This window comes from Musa acuminata, chromosome BXJ2-1 (assembly GCF_036884655.1).
Source record: "Musa acuminata AAA Group cultivar baxijiao chromosome BXJ2-1, Cavendish_Baxijiao_AAA, whole genome shotgun sequence".
In the NCBI taxonomy this organism is placed as follows: Eukaryota; Viridiplantae; Streptophyta; class Magnoliopsida; order Zingiberales; family Musaceae; genus Musa; species Musa acuminata.
Genome location: NC_088338.1, coordinates 38666199 through 38682900, shown reverse-complemented (window position 1 = coordinate 38682900; position 16702 = coordinate 38666199). Strand labels below are relative to the sequence as shown.

The 16702-nt window shown below is 40.2% G+C and overlaps 1 protein-coding gene across 4 annotated transcripts in view; it reads right to left on the bottom strand.

Moving 5' to 3' along the window:
* The window catches only part of LOC104000580 (alpha-N-acetylglucosaminidase-like), a 76241-nt gene extending 59985 nt beyond the window's left edge, over positions 1-16256 (bottom strand). The window contains exons 1-8 of one of the 4 annotated variants that reach the window (XM_065094008.1): positions 15938-16078; positions 15823-15850; positions 15181-15293; positions 13436-13512; positions 12295-12506; positions 10259-10380; positions 3596-3681; positions 3339-3433 (exon numbers count right to left, since the gene is read on the bottom strand). In XM_065094008.1, coding sequence (XP_064950080.1) covers positions 3339-3433; positions 3596-3681; positions 10259-10380; positions 12295-12506; positions 13436-13512; positions 15181-15183 — 595 coding nt within the window. In that variant the 5' untranslated portion in view covers positions 15184-15293; positions 15823-15850; positions 15938-16078. Of the gene's footprint in view, positions 1-3338; positions 3434-3595; positions 3682-10258; positions 10381-12294; positions 12507-13435; positions 13513-15180; positions 15294-15822; positions 15851-15937 lie in introns of all 4 variants that reach the window. The other 3 variants (XM_065094009.1, XM_065094005.1, XM_065094006.1) reach the window with 3 other exon arrangements.
* Positions 16257-16702: the final 446 nt, after the last annotated feature.

Here is a 16702-nt window from a genome sequence, read left to right as displayed (position 1 = left end):
GATCGCACTCTGCGCTGCAACCTGTTCGAACATGTATTTTTACAAGCAAAAACACACAAAACCAAGACAAAACAGGCTGCCATGTCTTTGTTCAAGTATGCAAAGGCGACGAACGATTCGTTAAACGAAGTTATTGAGAGTGCGCGATGACCGTTCGTGACATTATGGCTCTTTTTCCTAATTGGCGCTCCAGATTGCGCCTCCTCCGCTCGCGGAGAGTAGCCAACTTCTCGCTCATCATGTTCGTTGTCACGCTCCTCCTGAACGGCTCCAACAGCATAAGAGAGAGTATGCACTTACAGCCCACCTACGGCTACTTGGGGCAAAGGTCCGGCTTGCCCCGTCTTGCTTGATTCGCCACGATGCTTTGTCATGGAGAAATTGTGAAGTTCCTTCGCTACTTGCTCGAATTGCTTGCCCGCTCTGATACCACAATGTCACGGACTTAGCTGGAATTGCCTAAGTCGTGAGGCACCCTTGTGACCAAGTCGCGAACTTAGCTTGAGTTACCTAAGTCGCGACATACCCTTGCACCAACTTCTCGAACTTAGCTGGGATTGCCTAAGTCGTGAGGCGCCCTCACGACACATGCGTCCACAAAGGTTCAGCCTAGTTGCAACCTCGTACAAGTCCCGAAGGACCTGTAAAACAGAAAGTTGATTAGATTGAAAATGAGCGACGGACAAGTCCCGGCGTCTCGCGAAGAGGGAAGCTTTACAAGCAATTCAGCAAGCACCTTGAGTGCAAGAGAGAAAAGAGAGGAAGGAGAAAACAAGGACTTTAGAAGGTAGAACGAACAGTTGCAAGTCCACAAACAACTGTTCACCGGGTGCCGAGCGCGAAGGCAAGTTCCCGTCAAGTTAACGTGCGAACTTGTGAAGATTTTTCAACGCTCGACAATATATCGAAGCCCCATCCAGCCCTATGCCACCCGAGGGGTTCCAGGGTGCTGAGATGGCTAACGTTTTTTAGCGCTGCAGCGGGCTGCAGAAAACAGCCCGCGGCACACGAAAACGGAGCCATTTTGGGGCTTTTTGGCCCGGCGCAGTGAGCAGTTGCACTGTAGCACTGCAACCTGTTCGAACATGTATTTTTTTACAAGAAAAACATACAAAACCAAGGCAAAACAGGCTGCCATGTCTCTGTACAAGTATGCAAAAACGACGGACGGTTCGTTGAACGAAGTTGTTTCAAGTGCGCGATGATCGTTCGTGACACAACGATCGAACTAACTATTGGAACTGATTTAACCCAAATGTTAATTGGTACCATTGAAATCCAATTGTTACCAACCCGTATTGATCAGTAATGGTGACCATATCAAGTGATACATGAGGCATACCATCCGGTACACCCCCCTTGTAGTGTACAATCAATAGGCGAACTGATACATACCACTCGTCTTGTACCCTTTCAGCTGGTATGTCAAACCATCTCACCAATGCTCATCTTGTACCATCCGAAAATGGTTAGTCCACGTACCAATCAGCAATATGTACCGCTCATTTAGTACGCTTTTAGGCAGTACATCAAACCATGCTCACCAATGCTTTACTATTAGGCAAAAGGATAAAGAAGGAATGGTAGAAAGAAAAAAGTTGTACAGCTTAAATCAAGATGGTATCCAAACATAAAGGCTTGTTTGGCCTTCATTTTCATATAAATATGTAATAGTACTAGCCAAAATTCTTGAGGTTGCTTCAGCCCATCACTAGCACATAAGAGGATTTCTAAAACCTGAATCAAATAGTGATCAAATGCAAATTTACCTGATATTTCAAATGAAAAAGATTGTCCAAAGCACAAATTATTTTATTGAAAGTTATCAACACACTGACTTGTTTTCTTCATGAGCTCAGACCAAGAGGCTCTATTGAGACATCCTAATGGTTAGTGCGTTATTGCACAATTGATAGATCTCCGATTTGACATCCTAATGGTTAGTGCATTGTTGCACAATTGATGGATCTCCGGTTCGACTCTATGTGTAAGTATCTTGAACGTCATTTAATATAATGTAAATTTTAAATTTCTTCCTAATCTTCTTATAAAAATTAACAAAATTAAGATAAGACAAATCAATAAACTCTATATCATAAACAAATTACTTATTAAATAAATATTAGAATTTAGTCACTAACTATTCTGTTAAAATAGTCAGTAGTGGCAATATCATCATTGAACCATTGAATCATTAATATATTTGTATAATTTAAATATCCATTCACCAAGGCACATCTCAACACCATCAAGATAGTCACGATTTTATTATATCCATTATTACTAGTTATTTCCAATAAACAATCCTTAGTTAGTAAAAAACCAATTTAAGGATTGTTCCTATAGCACTTTGTGTTAACCAAATAGAGAGTTTGAATTATGTCCTCTTCCCTTGTCTTATTGTTGTTCATTCCTGGGTGTCAACATTACACCATTGATGACTCCAGTAATCAACTTATGTTGCCAATCCCACTAGCATGTAAGAAGGCATAAGTAATATGAACAAGTGAAAACAACGTTATATTTGTTGTCGCAATTCTCAAAATATACCTTCAAATCTATTCCCCTTGTCTTTATGTAATTTTGCAATTGGTACATTCCGTACCAAATTACTATGCTAATTATGCTGTTTATAATACCATTTCATTCTGCTACAGACTTAGTAAAATTAACTGAGACAGGATACAATAGAATTTATGTCATACAATAGTACTTTGTTTAGTTCATATGATTGGTTTTGAACTCAAATTAAGTGTTATCCTCAAATATTTTGAGACAATAAATGAAAATAAATAAATTTTTTATTTGTTTACTTGTTTGTATAAAATTATATGGACATTAACCTGTCCAATACAGCTTGGCTTTGTGAGTAAAGTTGCAGCAGGGCATGACATTAATCTCATTTATTCCAATGTTAAGAGTTATTATACAGTCATGAGAAACAGCCTCGTGTATATGAGAGAAGGGCATACACTCAATTTCCAAACCTCAACTAATGCAGTCTGTCACATGTATCACGCAATATGTTATAAAACCTTAGCTATTTATAAGCATCAACCACAAAGTAATCTAAACATATAAACTTCACATTACAATGAAAAATAATCGAAGATGTGATGCAAACAATTTTTTCTCAATAAATAGATATATAACTTTTTAGAATCAAAATGTATTCGTTAATTGTGCAAGATTGTGATCTTAAGGACGTTACCAACCTAAAATATTATATTAAGAGAACTTACTAAGATTCAAAATGTATCTATTTATCATGCAAGATTATGATCTTAAGGATGCCTACAAATATAGAGGATTGAATTTAAATCTTCTTCTAAAAATACCCGGAGTCATTCCAAACGAGTACATCCTAGCAAGAATTTTCTTCTGAAGAACAAGTTGATCATCAAGCCAACTTTGAGGCAAGGGTCCACCCCATCTAGTATCAAGCACAGCAAAAGAATACAGAATAAAGGAATTTAAATTAGTATGTGGTCAAGCTTATAAATTTTGCACAACATTTGATTACCAATCAAAACCATGTATATAATCCATTTCTACTATGTACTGAAACTAAAATTAAACAAAATAGTAAACTCACCCATGCAAGTTTCCCATACGTGACCATGAAAGAAATGCAGGCCCCCCGAAAAAATCATCCAGATCTCTACGGCTGATATTATACCTCTAAAAAAAAGTAGGAAGACTGTTTAAAAATTAATAATAATTCCAATTTCCTGCTAGAGCAATGTGACAAATCTTGATAATCACTATGCAGACAAACAACAAAGAACTCGTACAAAACTTAAGTAGGTAATATCATCTAATGGAATTCATGGTAACATAAATTGTAAATGTATCCTTTTGTGGTTAAATGATTAGAGATGATCACATGTCATCAATAACCAAGTAGCAAAATAACAAAATAAAAAGCACATGAAGAGATTAAAGAATAATTGATATCATCCTATCCATGTCAAGCTGAGTATCACAAGGAGAAATTATTTGCAATGAAGTTTTTATTTTTTTTTTAAGTATTAAACCATATGAAGCTTGTGAAATTATAAGGGAGTTGCCTATATACCATGTAGTAAGATCACCAAGCATATAATTATTAAAACAACAAGAGGTTCACATTCAGGGATTTTCTGTTCACTATTTTGTCAAAACTGCTCCCTATGTAAACTTCTAGACTCTAATATCTAGAGTTTCAGCTTCTTGCTCAGTGATCGCACAAGAAAAGAATTGATAAATGACAATCAGTGTGATAATTACTTTTTCATGCTAACTAGCTTATTAGGTTTTAGGGAAAATCTCTTTCCTAGAAGTATTATAGGTAGAATGGGAAAACTAACTTCAGAGCAGGGTTCTCAATTTCAATATGTACCGCCCGATACAGGCGGTATATACCGGTCCAAGAAGATATCGGTATGCAGACCACCCTCTACCGGGCGGTACCAATGTTTTGATCGGTACCGAGGCATACCGACCTGTCACGGACTTAGCTGGTTTTGCCTAAGTCGTGCGGCACCGTTGCGTGTCCGTCCGCAAAGGTCAGTCTCCCCGAAACCTCCCATGATCCCTTAGGACCTACAAAAGAGAAAACGGGTTAGAGAAAGCGCCTCACTCGGGATCCACAAGCAAACATTTCGGAAAACACTTCATAGTTAATGCAAATTACAAACAGACTTTACAAGCTCTGAACGGTCCCACAATAAAGGATCCAAAATAGTCCACTACAGACCGAACATCTCTCATAAGTGTCCACATTACACAACCTTTATTTACAAGCCTAAAACGACTACCAAACCCAACTAAAATGGGGTTGTTAAGCCTTCGATTGTCCCTCTACATATTGTGCAACGCATGAACAAACCAAAAGACACGGACATACATAAGCATTACATTAAAAGTCTTGTTTACAGTTTTGTCCGTGACATTCTCCCCCACTTATTCCTTCGACGTCCTCGTCGAAGCCTTTGCCGACACTATGTTAGAACCCTTGCAGATTCTAAACTTGGGATTGATCTCTTTAGGGGATCGGCCTCCTTGGAACTCTATACGGGTTCCTCCCTCCAAGTTGCTGCTCAAAGGCTGCAGAAAAGGTTCATCTATTGCTTATCAAAAGATGAAGAATACATGGCTATTTATAGGGTTTTTAAACCCTAACTCCTAATAGGACTCCTACTCAAGACTCCTACTTCTAACCAATTCCTAATAGGACTTCTACTCAAAACTCCTATTCCTTTACAACTCCTAATTCTTCTCTAAGAAACAACCTCCTAACCCTAGCCGGCCTCTTCACCTCTTTAATAGGGGTCGGCTTAGGTAGGTTTTACATGAATGTCCCTCTCAATTAGGACTCTCCTAGCTAGAGTCCTAACACAGTACAACTCCTTGCCTTTACTGAGTCTTTAATTTTTTGCTCCAACAGCAATGCATCTCTTGGCTCCCAGCTGCTTTCCGCTGCTGTTGTTAAGTAGTCGAACTTTTGATCCGCCATACTGCTTCAACTCGCCAATGACTCTAACTCTAGTGTGTGGTTGGCTGAGTTGTGTCGATCCCTGTTGGTTCTTGCGGATCCTTCATATGAAGGAAAAGACCATCCTTACTATGCTTCAGTCTCTCAAATGCCTCATGTTGGTTAAACTGGGTGGATGCTTGTTGAAGCTTTAACGAGCATCGCCTCGCAAACTTTTAAAGTTTTCGGGTCCTTCCTCTACAAATTTTGCCCATCGACTCTTCTTTCACTTAGTTGTCACTTCCAAGTAGGTTCGCATCACTTCTGCTTTCGATTGGCACTCTCTTGGGAAATGAAACGGATAATCTACTCTCAGTAGCACTGATCACTATTGGTGAGGATTTGACAACTATTGTCTTCCATTTTGTTTCTTCGAAGGGGCTTTGAACATATGCAGAGCTCCTCTGCTCGATAGCTAAGAGAATTGGGGTACTCGGTTTCGGTCATTCTCTTAAGAGTTGAGAAGGCAAAGGTTATTTGACTTCGCCCGGCTCCTCAAGGGTTGTACTCCATGCATCGAGCTGGTTACTGACCTTCACCTGCTCTTTGCTCACACTTCTGAAGCACTTGAAGTGTTTGCACTCCTTGCGTTGAGTTAGTTACTATGATTCACCTTCTCAATGCCATCGAACTTCTGGAATGCAGGAAGTTTACACCCCAACTTGGAGTAAGTCTTTAATAGTATTGGTCGCCTCTGGGATTGTACCGTCTTCTCCATCAACAGTCGCCTACTCCACTGAGTAGCAAAGGTACAGCACCGTGTACTGCCTGCTTCGTTCCTTGGTCGTCTACTCTTGTATCGACCCGAAGTCCTCCACTTTCAACTATCTTGATGAGAAGCTCGTTGACACCGGTCTTACAAAGTTCCTTGGCCTTTGCCCTTCAACCTTATCTTGGTACTTGGAGTTTGTCTCCGCATGCTCCACCTCCTCGGCCCCTTTCACGACCATACGCTCTCCCTCCATGAGAGCAAGAGATCGAGAACTTCACGGAAGTCCAGCTGCTACGGTACCATGGCGCTGTCATGTCCATGGCCCTACTATCCGTCGCCTTACATCTACATCTCTTTCTTCACGATCGATAGATCTACCTCTGTGGCATTCCTCCGAGTTCACCTTCATTCTAACTGATACTTGGTTTTAGGTAGCTAAGTCTCTTTGAACTCGTCGTCGCTTCCTCGCCCCTTTCGACCCCTTGCTTCAACATCTCTGTGTTCTCCAAGTAGTTCCCCTTGGTCGATGGAAAGACAGACTACAACTCTCATTCATGGCCTCTGCCATCATGTTGCAGGGTTCGCACCGATTCTATTTTCCTTAGCTTCCTTAATAGCAATGTTCGCTTACTCAGCCTTGTCCTCTAACTTGCCGGGCTCCCTTAAGCGAATATGAGCTCTAGAGCAGTCCAACTCTCCAACCGCTCCGATCATACCTCTGCATGATCAAGTCCCTCCCATGGGACTCACTGGTACTTACATTCGAACTTTTCTCTTGGTAGTACACAGCCCCAAATGCTAATGACCAAGGCTTTCATCCGATATAAAATTCGATACACGCACGGAAGACCCGCCTCTACGGTACCATGGCCTTCACTCCTTGAATCCATAGCCCTTCTTGTCATCGTGTTGTTCACCGAAGTGGAGCTCCCAATAGCTCCCGATCATACCTCCATATGAGATAGTCTCTCACGGGATTATATCGTGTGTATCGCATTGCCACGAACTGTTCCACCACGATCCGCTGCACCATGTCGCCTCCCGGTGACATCTCCATTGCATTCTGATCCTTGTGGGAAGAACTCGAATTGTGATCCCTCCATGTGTGGCCTTTGCCAACACATCGCAAAGCTTTTTCCACCTTCGATTGTGTTCGCTCATTTGGCAATCAACCTTCGTCCACCGCTCTCGAGTCACACCTAGACGAAGCACCGCTCTATGACAGTCCGTCGCCTAGTAGCTTCCGAAGTCCACCGACTTCGCTAAAATTGGTGCACTATTGTTTGGATCCTGGGCCTCTGCCCCTACTAGCACAATCTCCGCTGTACACCGCATCCTCTTGCCCCGTGCTAAGGCCTTTTGAACCCAACTTCGTATTTGCAAGTTGAGTCGCCTCCATCAAATGCTTCTCTAAGGTAAGGTGTATGTGCCTCAAAACTCCCTTCGTCTTTGGCACCATGCAGGATGAGCCCGCTCCATCAGAATGAGGGATCCATGGAACGACATAATCCCGCCCTTGCCTCTGCAAGAGTTCATGTCCTCTATCCAAAGAAAGCTCTGTGCCTCCGCTCCATATTTCATCTTCTATGTCGGCTCCCTTCATGTGGCTTAGGTACTTCGCCAAGCTACACCCAAGTTGCTCCGCTCCTCGATTTGCATTGAGTTGATGATAGTCCTCACGCCCACCATTCCACGAGCCAGCCCTCCATTGAGTCTGATCTCCATATCGACTCCAAGTGTGCCTTCATTTGCGTTGCCTTGGATTGCTCCCCCACTTGATCTCGCAAGCATCTCCCCAATGCATTATTTCAAGCGAGATCATGCAACGACTCCTCGTCGCTTACTTGGTCCGTTGAGCTTTGTGAAGTTGTTTTTGAGGTACTCCTCAACATGTCCGGTCCGTTACACATGGTTCTCCCTTTGGAGAGCCGGGACTTATCCCTCCTAAATATCTCTCCCGTTGGAGCAACTTCTCTTTTCGCTTCCTTCTCTTTGAAAGTTTCGGAGACCACCATCCCCTTGGACTACTCCACCTTGTTGAACAAATTGTGCATTGTTCTACCTCCCGCAAACGCACTTGCTAGATTGCGACTCCACGTCAATACAATCCCCGCTGCACCCCTCAAGGCCTAGCAACATGCTGAACTGGCTGCACACTTTAGCCTCCTACAGACGTATTATTCTCATGCTGAAGAGAAAGTTTCAATGCTCCATAGCGCCGAGTTTCGGTCACATTAGGATGGCTACGAACACTCCATCGTTCGCATACAAGCCTTTAAATGAGTATCGAATTTTTCGAGCTTTGCACAACTCTTTCGGTCACTGAACAACCCATTCCACCTTACATAGTCTCATCCTTTACCAAGTGCCTCGCTTGCCTTAATCACCATCAAGTATGGTTGCCAACATTGAGTCGTAGCTCAAACTCAACCATCTCAGCCTTTGTACGCTACATATTCTTCCCAACTTGCTTATCCTCGTAATGCCTCTTGCGCGAAGGGTTGGTCATTCCTCTGAATGTCAATCTCAGATGTCCGCTCCTCTGAGTGACTCATTTTCCCTACATTTCCATGCCCGTTTTCCCCTAAACGATCGCGCGTGCGGGCTGCATTGACCCCCACGTTTGCATACCAAGTGTTTCTATGAGTGCTTGTCTCGCTCTGATACCATCTGTCATGGACTTAGCTGGTTTTGTCAAAGTCGTGCAGCATCGTTGTGTGTCCATCCGCAAAAGTCAGCCTCCCCGAAACCTCTCATGGTCCCTTAGGACCTATAAAAGAGAAAATGGGTCAAAGAAAACGCCTCACTCGGGATCCACAAGCAAACATTTCGAAAAACACTTCATAGCCAATGCAAATTACAAACAGACTTTATAAGCTCTAAACGGTCGCACAACAAAGGATCCAAAATGGTCCACTACATACCGAATATCTCTCACAAGTGTCCACATGACACAACATTTATTTACAAGCCTAAAACAGCCACCAAACTCAACTAAAATGGGATTGTTAAGCCTTCGACTGTCCCTCTGCATGTTGTGCAACGCATGAACAAGCCAAAAGACACGGACATACATAAGCTTACATTAAAAGCCCTGTTTACAGTTTTGTCCATGACAGGCCGGTACCGAGGCGTACAGACCAATACCAGGTATTTTTAAGGTTTTAGGATGTACCATCGGTATACCCTGGTGTACCGACGGTACATACCGGTACGTGCCATACCGAGCGGAGCTCAATACGTCGGTACGGACCGGTATTTAAAACCTTGCTTCAGGGTATTGACATTAGATTGACAGCCAGTATCAAATACTGTCAAATCACCAAAGGAACCTCCTCATTGTGAGTTGTATTCCATAGTTGACCTATTGTTGGTAGAGTCTTGAATGGTCAATGGACTGATGAGAGAGCTAAAAATTATGGTATAAGGATGAGAAGTAAAATATTGTTTTGTACAAAAAAGCAGCATGCAAAGTTGCATCCGTAAGGAACTAACATCTCAAACTATATAAAAAGGATCGTCATCTAGTGCATACTGGATGCATATCATTCCCTAGCCAGACCTATACCGGTCGGTACCAGTACACTGGTATGTATGAGTGAAGATGAAGGAGAAGGCACAGTAAAGGAAGGAAGAAAAGGAGGCAGTGGAGGAAGAGGAGAAGAGGTGTATGTGCTTGGTGGCTGTGCGCAGAGATGGTGAGTGGCGACATCACATGATGTATCCTTTGTGATTGAGATGTGATTAGGGCAAAGGTGGTGCAGAGCAACAGTGTACGAGGTCATGACGTGCACGATTAGGGCAAAGGTGCAAACATATTTTTTACATTTTATATGGGCAGGTTGAACTGGTCCAAAACGGGGGCAGTCCACATACTGGTTCACACACCAGGACTGTTATGTACATACCAGTCCAGGCAAAACATCATTTGTTGCTCTATGTTTGATAGAAAAGGTACATATATTGAGGTATTATACCTTGACAAACTAATAGCAAAGGACACTGATAGAAGAAAAAGAAAAGTATTGTACCTCAAAAACTTTCTGCCAAATGGCTTCTTGCCCATTGAAAGCAAGTGGTAAGTTGACCCCTTGGAGAACCATCCAATCAATTTCCTTCTCCCATCTTTCCCAACTCCACCATGCATATGAATCTTAACACAGTAAAAAACAAAGTTCACAACACGGAAGAAACAAATATAAATAGCATACAACTGGGGTGTCATCCCCTAGAATGCCACCCGAGGCAGTTCCAACGGCTGGCATTTCACATCATAAACTATGCATCAATATCTTAGCCAATTTATCCAAACACCGTAAAGGTTCTAGCAAAATCAAGGATCGAAAGTACAAGCAACACAAACTCACACTAGAATGTTACCATCATGGACAAATATTAGCACAAGGGCATGCCAACATTATGTAAAACGAGTACAAGGGCAGCGCAAAGTAGTAAAAAGCTCATGCAATGTGTCAGTTAAAATGCACCATGCACACACATTCAATGCACCAAGGAAGTGCTGGAGAAGTGAAAGCATTTACAAAATATAACCATAAACTAATTGAACTTGTTGTTATATGACAGAATTCAGTGTTTAAAGTAAATTGCACCATTTGCATTAAAAAAAGTTAACTGACAATTTAAATGGATTGACAACACTGATCTAACAACGTGTTGATGGCCAAACAGTTATGGATAGTTATTTATTGATGACCGACAACTTGGTAGCTAGTTGCTGGAGGGGTCAATAACCAGGTAGTCAGCAGTCAAGAGGTCACCAGCAATGGAACTAAATGGCAACAAACATATGTCATGGTAACTGACTATATATTTTAGATGAGTTTAAGCATACAACAGATGATGACTCTCCATGGTCCAAAGACAATGAAATGACTATAAATCAAATGGCTCAAACTTGCCATTCTTGGAAAATGTCACTTCCTGCTGCCCAACTAATAGTGGAGAGAAATCTATTCATGAAATTAATGATTTATTAAACATATCCTCATTTCTTTTGCGAAACAATTTTTTACTAGATGCATAATGAAGAAACATTCTAGATAATGTAATCACTAAAAATAGCTAATTGACCTAGATGGACTTAAGGACTATGACATTCTAACAGATTGACTATCTCTTAGCACATGTTTCAGTTGGTTTAACTTTTATGATTGTAAAATGTTAGTTAGAACTTGGAGGCAACCACCATGATTGTACATGTAACATCTGCACCTATGTAGCTGCTGAATCCACATCTAGTACAAACATTTTCTGGCCCATCCAAATTTCAGTTAGAAACATATAGAAAGCACAAATATCATGAGGCCAGATTATAACAAATTATGGAGTCTGATATGCTTATAGATGGTGACAAGCAACCATGTATAAAGCAGAAAGTGGAGCAAATTAGCACTCAGTTCAGCAAATTTAATCCAAAAAAATCAAACAAAAAAATCTATTTCATTTTTAAATGTGAACCTCCATTATATGCTCTGAAGTGAATGGTATAAAGAATGGAACTTCATGGAGGTTATAATCACGTTAATTTTACCTCTTTGTTCCATCTTTCATATTTTATTTTAACTAATAGCTATGTTGTTCAAATAACAATCAGGCAGCTGTGCCATTGCTGCACTGTAGTTTGAGTTGGTGTCTAAGCAATGTTAAGAACCATTTTCTTAATTATTATCATAGTAAAAACAGTGAAACTATCCATTTATTTCCCTTCTTTTGAGGATAAATAATGTACCGAAGTACATAAGATGCTCAAATAATTTGTAGTAGTATTCACTAAAATTTACGAAACTAAAAGAAAAAATGTCCATTATGCTAGCTCTCATACATACACATGATCAAAGTTGGTTTCTTGGATTTTCAGACTAGATTAAACTCGTTTCAACTTTATGTGTAGCTTTTAAGTAATATAAAAACTAGAAAGTGAATTTCAAATAATAGCTATCAAGATGAAAATAGATACTTCAGTCTCACATTAATAGACTTCTAGACCAAACTAAAGGGGCTATTGAGCGCCAAATCAACTTAAAAAATAAATAATAAAGTAACTTACAACTGGATGTAACAGCATTCTGGTAGTAACTCAACGGAACAGGTCTTTGTACCAAAATACCAGCCGAAGGAACATGCGGAAGAGAGCCCACTTTTGGTACAGATGACAACTGTAGACCACCGGTCTTCTCCCAAGATATGTGTATCAGACACCAGTGTTTTAAGTACCAATGGAGACCAGCAGAAAGTTCAACACCACTTGTCCCCTGGATTCTGTTAAAACATTGACAGAGTATTTCAACATTGGAACACAAACCAGGAGGCACAATTACAGGATAAGCATCTGAAGTATTTTTTAAATACTTTCATATTTCACTAACAGAAAAAAAATGAAAAACCATATACAAAAACTTATAGTAGCATAATTCTGTACCAAAATTCTGATATCCATAAATCTTGATGGAAAGTAGTTCCATAAATTAGAAACAAATTTATTGGCCAAGACATCCAGATGTTGTCCCACACAATATCTTGATGGACACAATCTAACAAACAGAACCATTAGAAGGAAGAAAGAAAGCCAACTAGATGGATTTTCAGCATCGACCAAGGAAAGCAGTAAGTAAAACCAATCAGATATAGAAGAATCAAGCTCCCTTTCATCTTTACCCAATGAATAAAAAATGTCAAAGTACAAAAGAATACCTCTGCATACTGTATCCAACACAACAAATGACAGAACATACAGAAAACACAACCAAGCTACATTTAAGTAATTTGGCTCCCAACTTATTCACCCTGGTTGATGACTTGGTGCCAAATTAGCATTCAACAAGAATAAGAAGGTCACCCTCCCACATCTTATGAGGAAAAACAAAATAATAATGTAGTAAAAATTAGCATCCATCAAAAATAAGGAGGTTGCCATCATACATCTTCTGAGGAAGAACAAAACAATAATGTAGTAGCCAATTAACAATATTACCAATCTAGCCTTGTTTTACTAATCTTATACTTTAGCAATTTCATTGAGGACCATAGTCTTCATGGATTTTTCTATATTTTGTCAGTGAAGTTCAATCTGATAAAAGAACAAAGCAAATAAGCACTTTAATCTTCAATTTACAAAATCACCAACCTATACCATCAATGAACAAAAGAATGAATCAATATAAATATGAAAAACAATTAATGGTACTTACAGTATTTCTGGGAATCCTTTTGTACTTAATGATGGATGGTTGCTAATAATGAAGCATGCTGCTCCACCACATGTTTCCTTAAAAATAAGTCCAGTGAAGTGTTATCCACTTAGCAGAGAATACAGTGATGAAAAAATTGAACATTTAAATGATCTGGATGTTGACAATTACTACAATCATATAGATACAAAAGATATCTTGATTAATATAAAACTTTGAAAGAGGATTGACACAATACTCCAATCAACAAATAGATGCAACTAAACGTTCTAAAATTTCAAGTATTCATCTACCACGTATCTCTATTGGATATTATATTCGCCTTCATCTAGCAAAAGTTTTTATACTTGTTTGAACCTATTACTGAATAGAATATATTAAACATGAATTAACTACTTGAACTTGTTACACATGTTAAGTTCCCTTACCCATATCCCAATTTTCTTTCTAAAGATAAATGAGTTTGCAGAACACTTAAAAGGCATAATCATTGAGTATTAGCAAGATTCAATTGTCCATGACACATCAGAAAATGTTAGATCTTTTAATATAGTCTAATCACGAAGGAGTTAGTAAAATACACTAATGAAGAGTGCAGATCCAATTTAATTATCAGCCAAAAGCCAGTCCTTTGTATCTTGCTGAAAAACCTCCTATAAATCAATTCCCTTATGGAAATTGAACAATTGTCTTTTTTGCTTTTCTCCACAAAATATTTACTAACTTGTAGACACCTTTAATTAAGTTAACAGTAGCACTTTAACATCAACAAGATTGTTTTTCGATATGACCATTTGCTACTAATTTTCTATTTCTTCCAATTGCATCAACGAGGTCATGGTAGCTACATCCACTTGAAATAACAAAGTTCCTCATCAATTACTAAAAGAATATTTGAAGACCTAAGCACCAAAATAACCCAACCATATACAACAGTTACTTAAATCTCTATCCTTCTAATTTTTGTCTTTATGACCTTGATGCTAGAGCCGATTTAACCTTCGAACTGAGTCCTGAATTTTTCAGGTTATCTGCACATTATCTGTCCTAGATTTTGCATTCTCAGATGTTTCGATGAGACGATGGCTTGTTTTGTTCTTCATGCATCTATACCATTTGCTGCTTCATTGATCAGTCTATCTTGTCGCTAGTCCAAATTTTCAATTTAACACAATATAGTGTTGGTCGATTTTAGATGTATTACTTAGTTCATCATAAGAACGACTCTGCACTTACCAAAAATGGTTCCTGAGAGTTCTTGGAAACAATCCAACAGCTTCAGTTATGTTATTTGCAATTATTTTCTGTTATTTGCAATTAGTTCTTGGAAAATGTTAATGCATCCTAATGTCAATCACGAAAACTAAAATGATCAACAGTCATCAGGTTCTAAACTAAAATGATCAACAGTCATCAGGTTCTAAACTGATGCATAGAATTTTCCTTGTAGACACAAACAATTGTGCTACATGACCTACATCATTCTTGCTTCCAAGTAATCTAACTATTAACTGAATCCACTGTAATATTCAGAAGTGTCACTGTTAGATACTATGTAGCCACTAGTTACTATTCTTACACAGGAGATCAACTGTTGATACAAATTCCTGCCTGTAATCCACCCTTAACAATAAGTGGCAAATAAGCAAGGTGGTCAAACATTTGTAATAATTTTCTGTACATGTTTGAATGTGGAAGATGTTGCCAAAGTGCATGGAAATGCAAGAATTTCTTGAATAACATACCATGATCCTCTATACAATGATGCCAATACTTCCACTTGTCAATTTTTTCCTCCTTTGAAGATTCAGGTAATTCAACTCTCCTAAAGTAATCCAAGAACCAACGGTCTAGCACACTAGAGCACATCAAGAATCAAATCCATAAAAGCCCAATTCAGCAGAAACCTTTCAAGAAATGCAGAACCGCGTAGTCCTATAACAAGTTTGGGCAATAAATTCTACGGAATCATATTATTTGATCGTCTGTCTAAGGTAAGAGAAATTAGCAATAAAGACGTCGGCGACCTTGGAAACCATCTCAAACTCGAAGTTGGAAACGTGAAAAAGGGGGAGGCGGGCGAGGAGGCCACGGGCGGCGGCCACCTGGATGACGGCGGCGAGGGCCTCCGTTCTTGGATGTCGACAAGACTCTATATAGATTGGAGGACTCCAGCGGAGAAGAGCCATTCGTCCATGCGACGAGGCCTAGGAGAAAGACAAGAGAGAGAGGAAGGAACCCAAGACTCGGGGAAACGGACGAAGAAGGAAACCAATTCAGCAGAAACCAGATAATTTAACCCTCCTAAAGAAATCCAAGAACCAACGATCTAGCACATACAGAGCACATCAAGAATCAAACCCATAAAGCCTCGATTCAACACAAACCTTTCAAGAATTGCAGAAACGCGTAGTCCTGCAACAAGTTTAGGAAATAAATTCTACGTATTCATATTATTTGATCGTCTGTCTTAGTAAGAGACATTATCAAGAACTTGCCGACCTTGGAAACGATCTCGAATTCGAAGCTGGAAACGTGGAATGGGAGGAGGCGGGCGAGAAGGCCACGGGCGGCGGCCACCTGGACGGCGGGCGGTAAGCGCTCCCGTTCTTGGACGTGGAGGACTCGATATAGGTGGGATGACTCCAGCGGAGAAGAGCCGGCCGCCCATGGGAGGAGGAAAACGAGAAAGAGAAGAGAGAGGAAGAGAGCGCAGAGGGGACGGACTCGGGGTAGCGGGCGAGGAGAAGCCATGGGAATGGCCGGCCGGTCGGAGCATTTTTAAGTGGGTGAGTGGGGAAGGGGTGTGTCACCTGTGTCCCGTCCCAGTCACCACGCACGAAAGAATGCGCTACCAGAAAGGTCCTCATAACTCTCTTTGTTGGACCCACACAAAAACAACCAATCGGAAGTTGCCTTTTGGTATCCCGGGCTCACACTGGATACGGATGTAGGATGAGGCGGTGCTTACATAAGCCAGGAGAAGAGAACAGCGCAGGCCGGCAAGGGTTTTCGGGATTTTTGTATCATCCTCTACATTTAAGTATAATTTAATATCCATAATTCTTATTTATTCTTGTTAACATAAACGTCAGAAAATGAGATTTGATCTATCAAGACTTTATCCAATCTATCCATATACTGATCTATCAAGACTTTATCCAATCTAATCAATACATTTCAAAAATTACACTAATATCCATCATGTTAGCCCAAATTGTTTCCTATATTCGATGAAACCCTAAAATTATAGAATTCACTCATCCA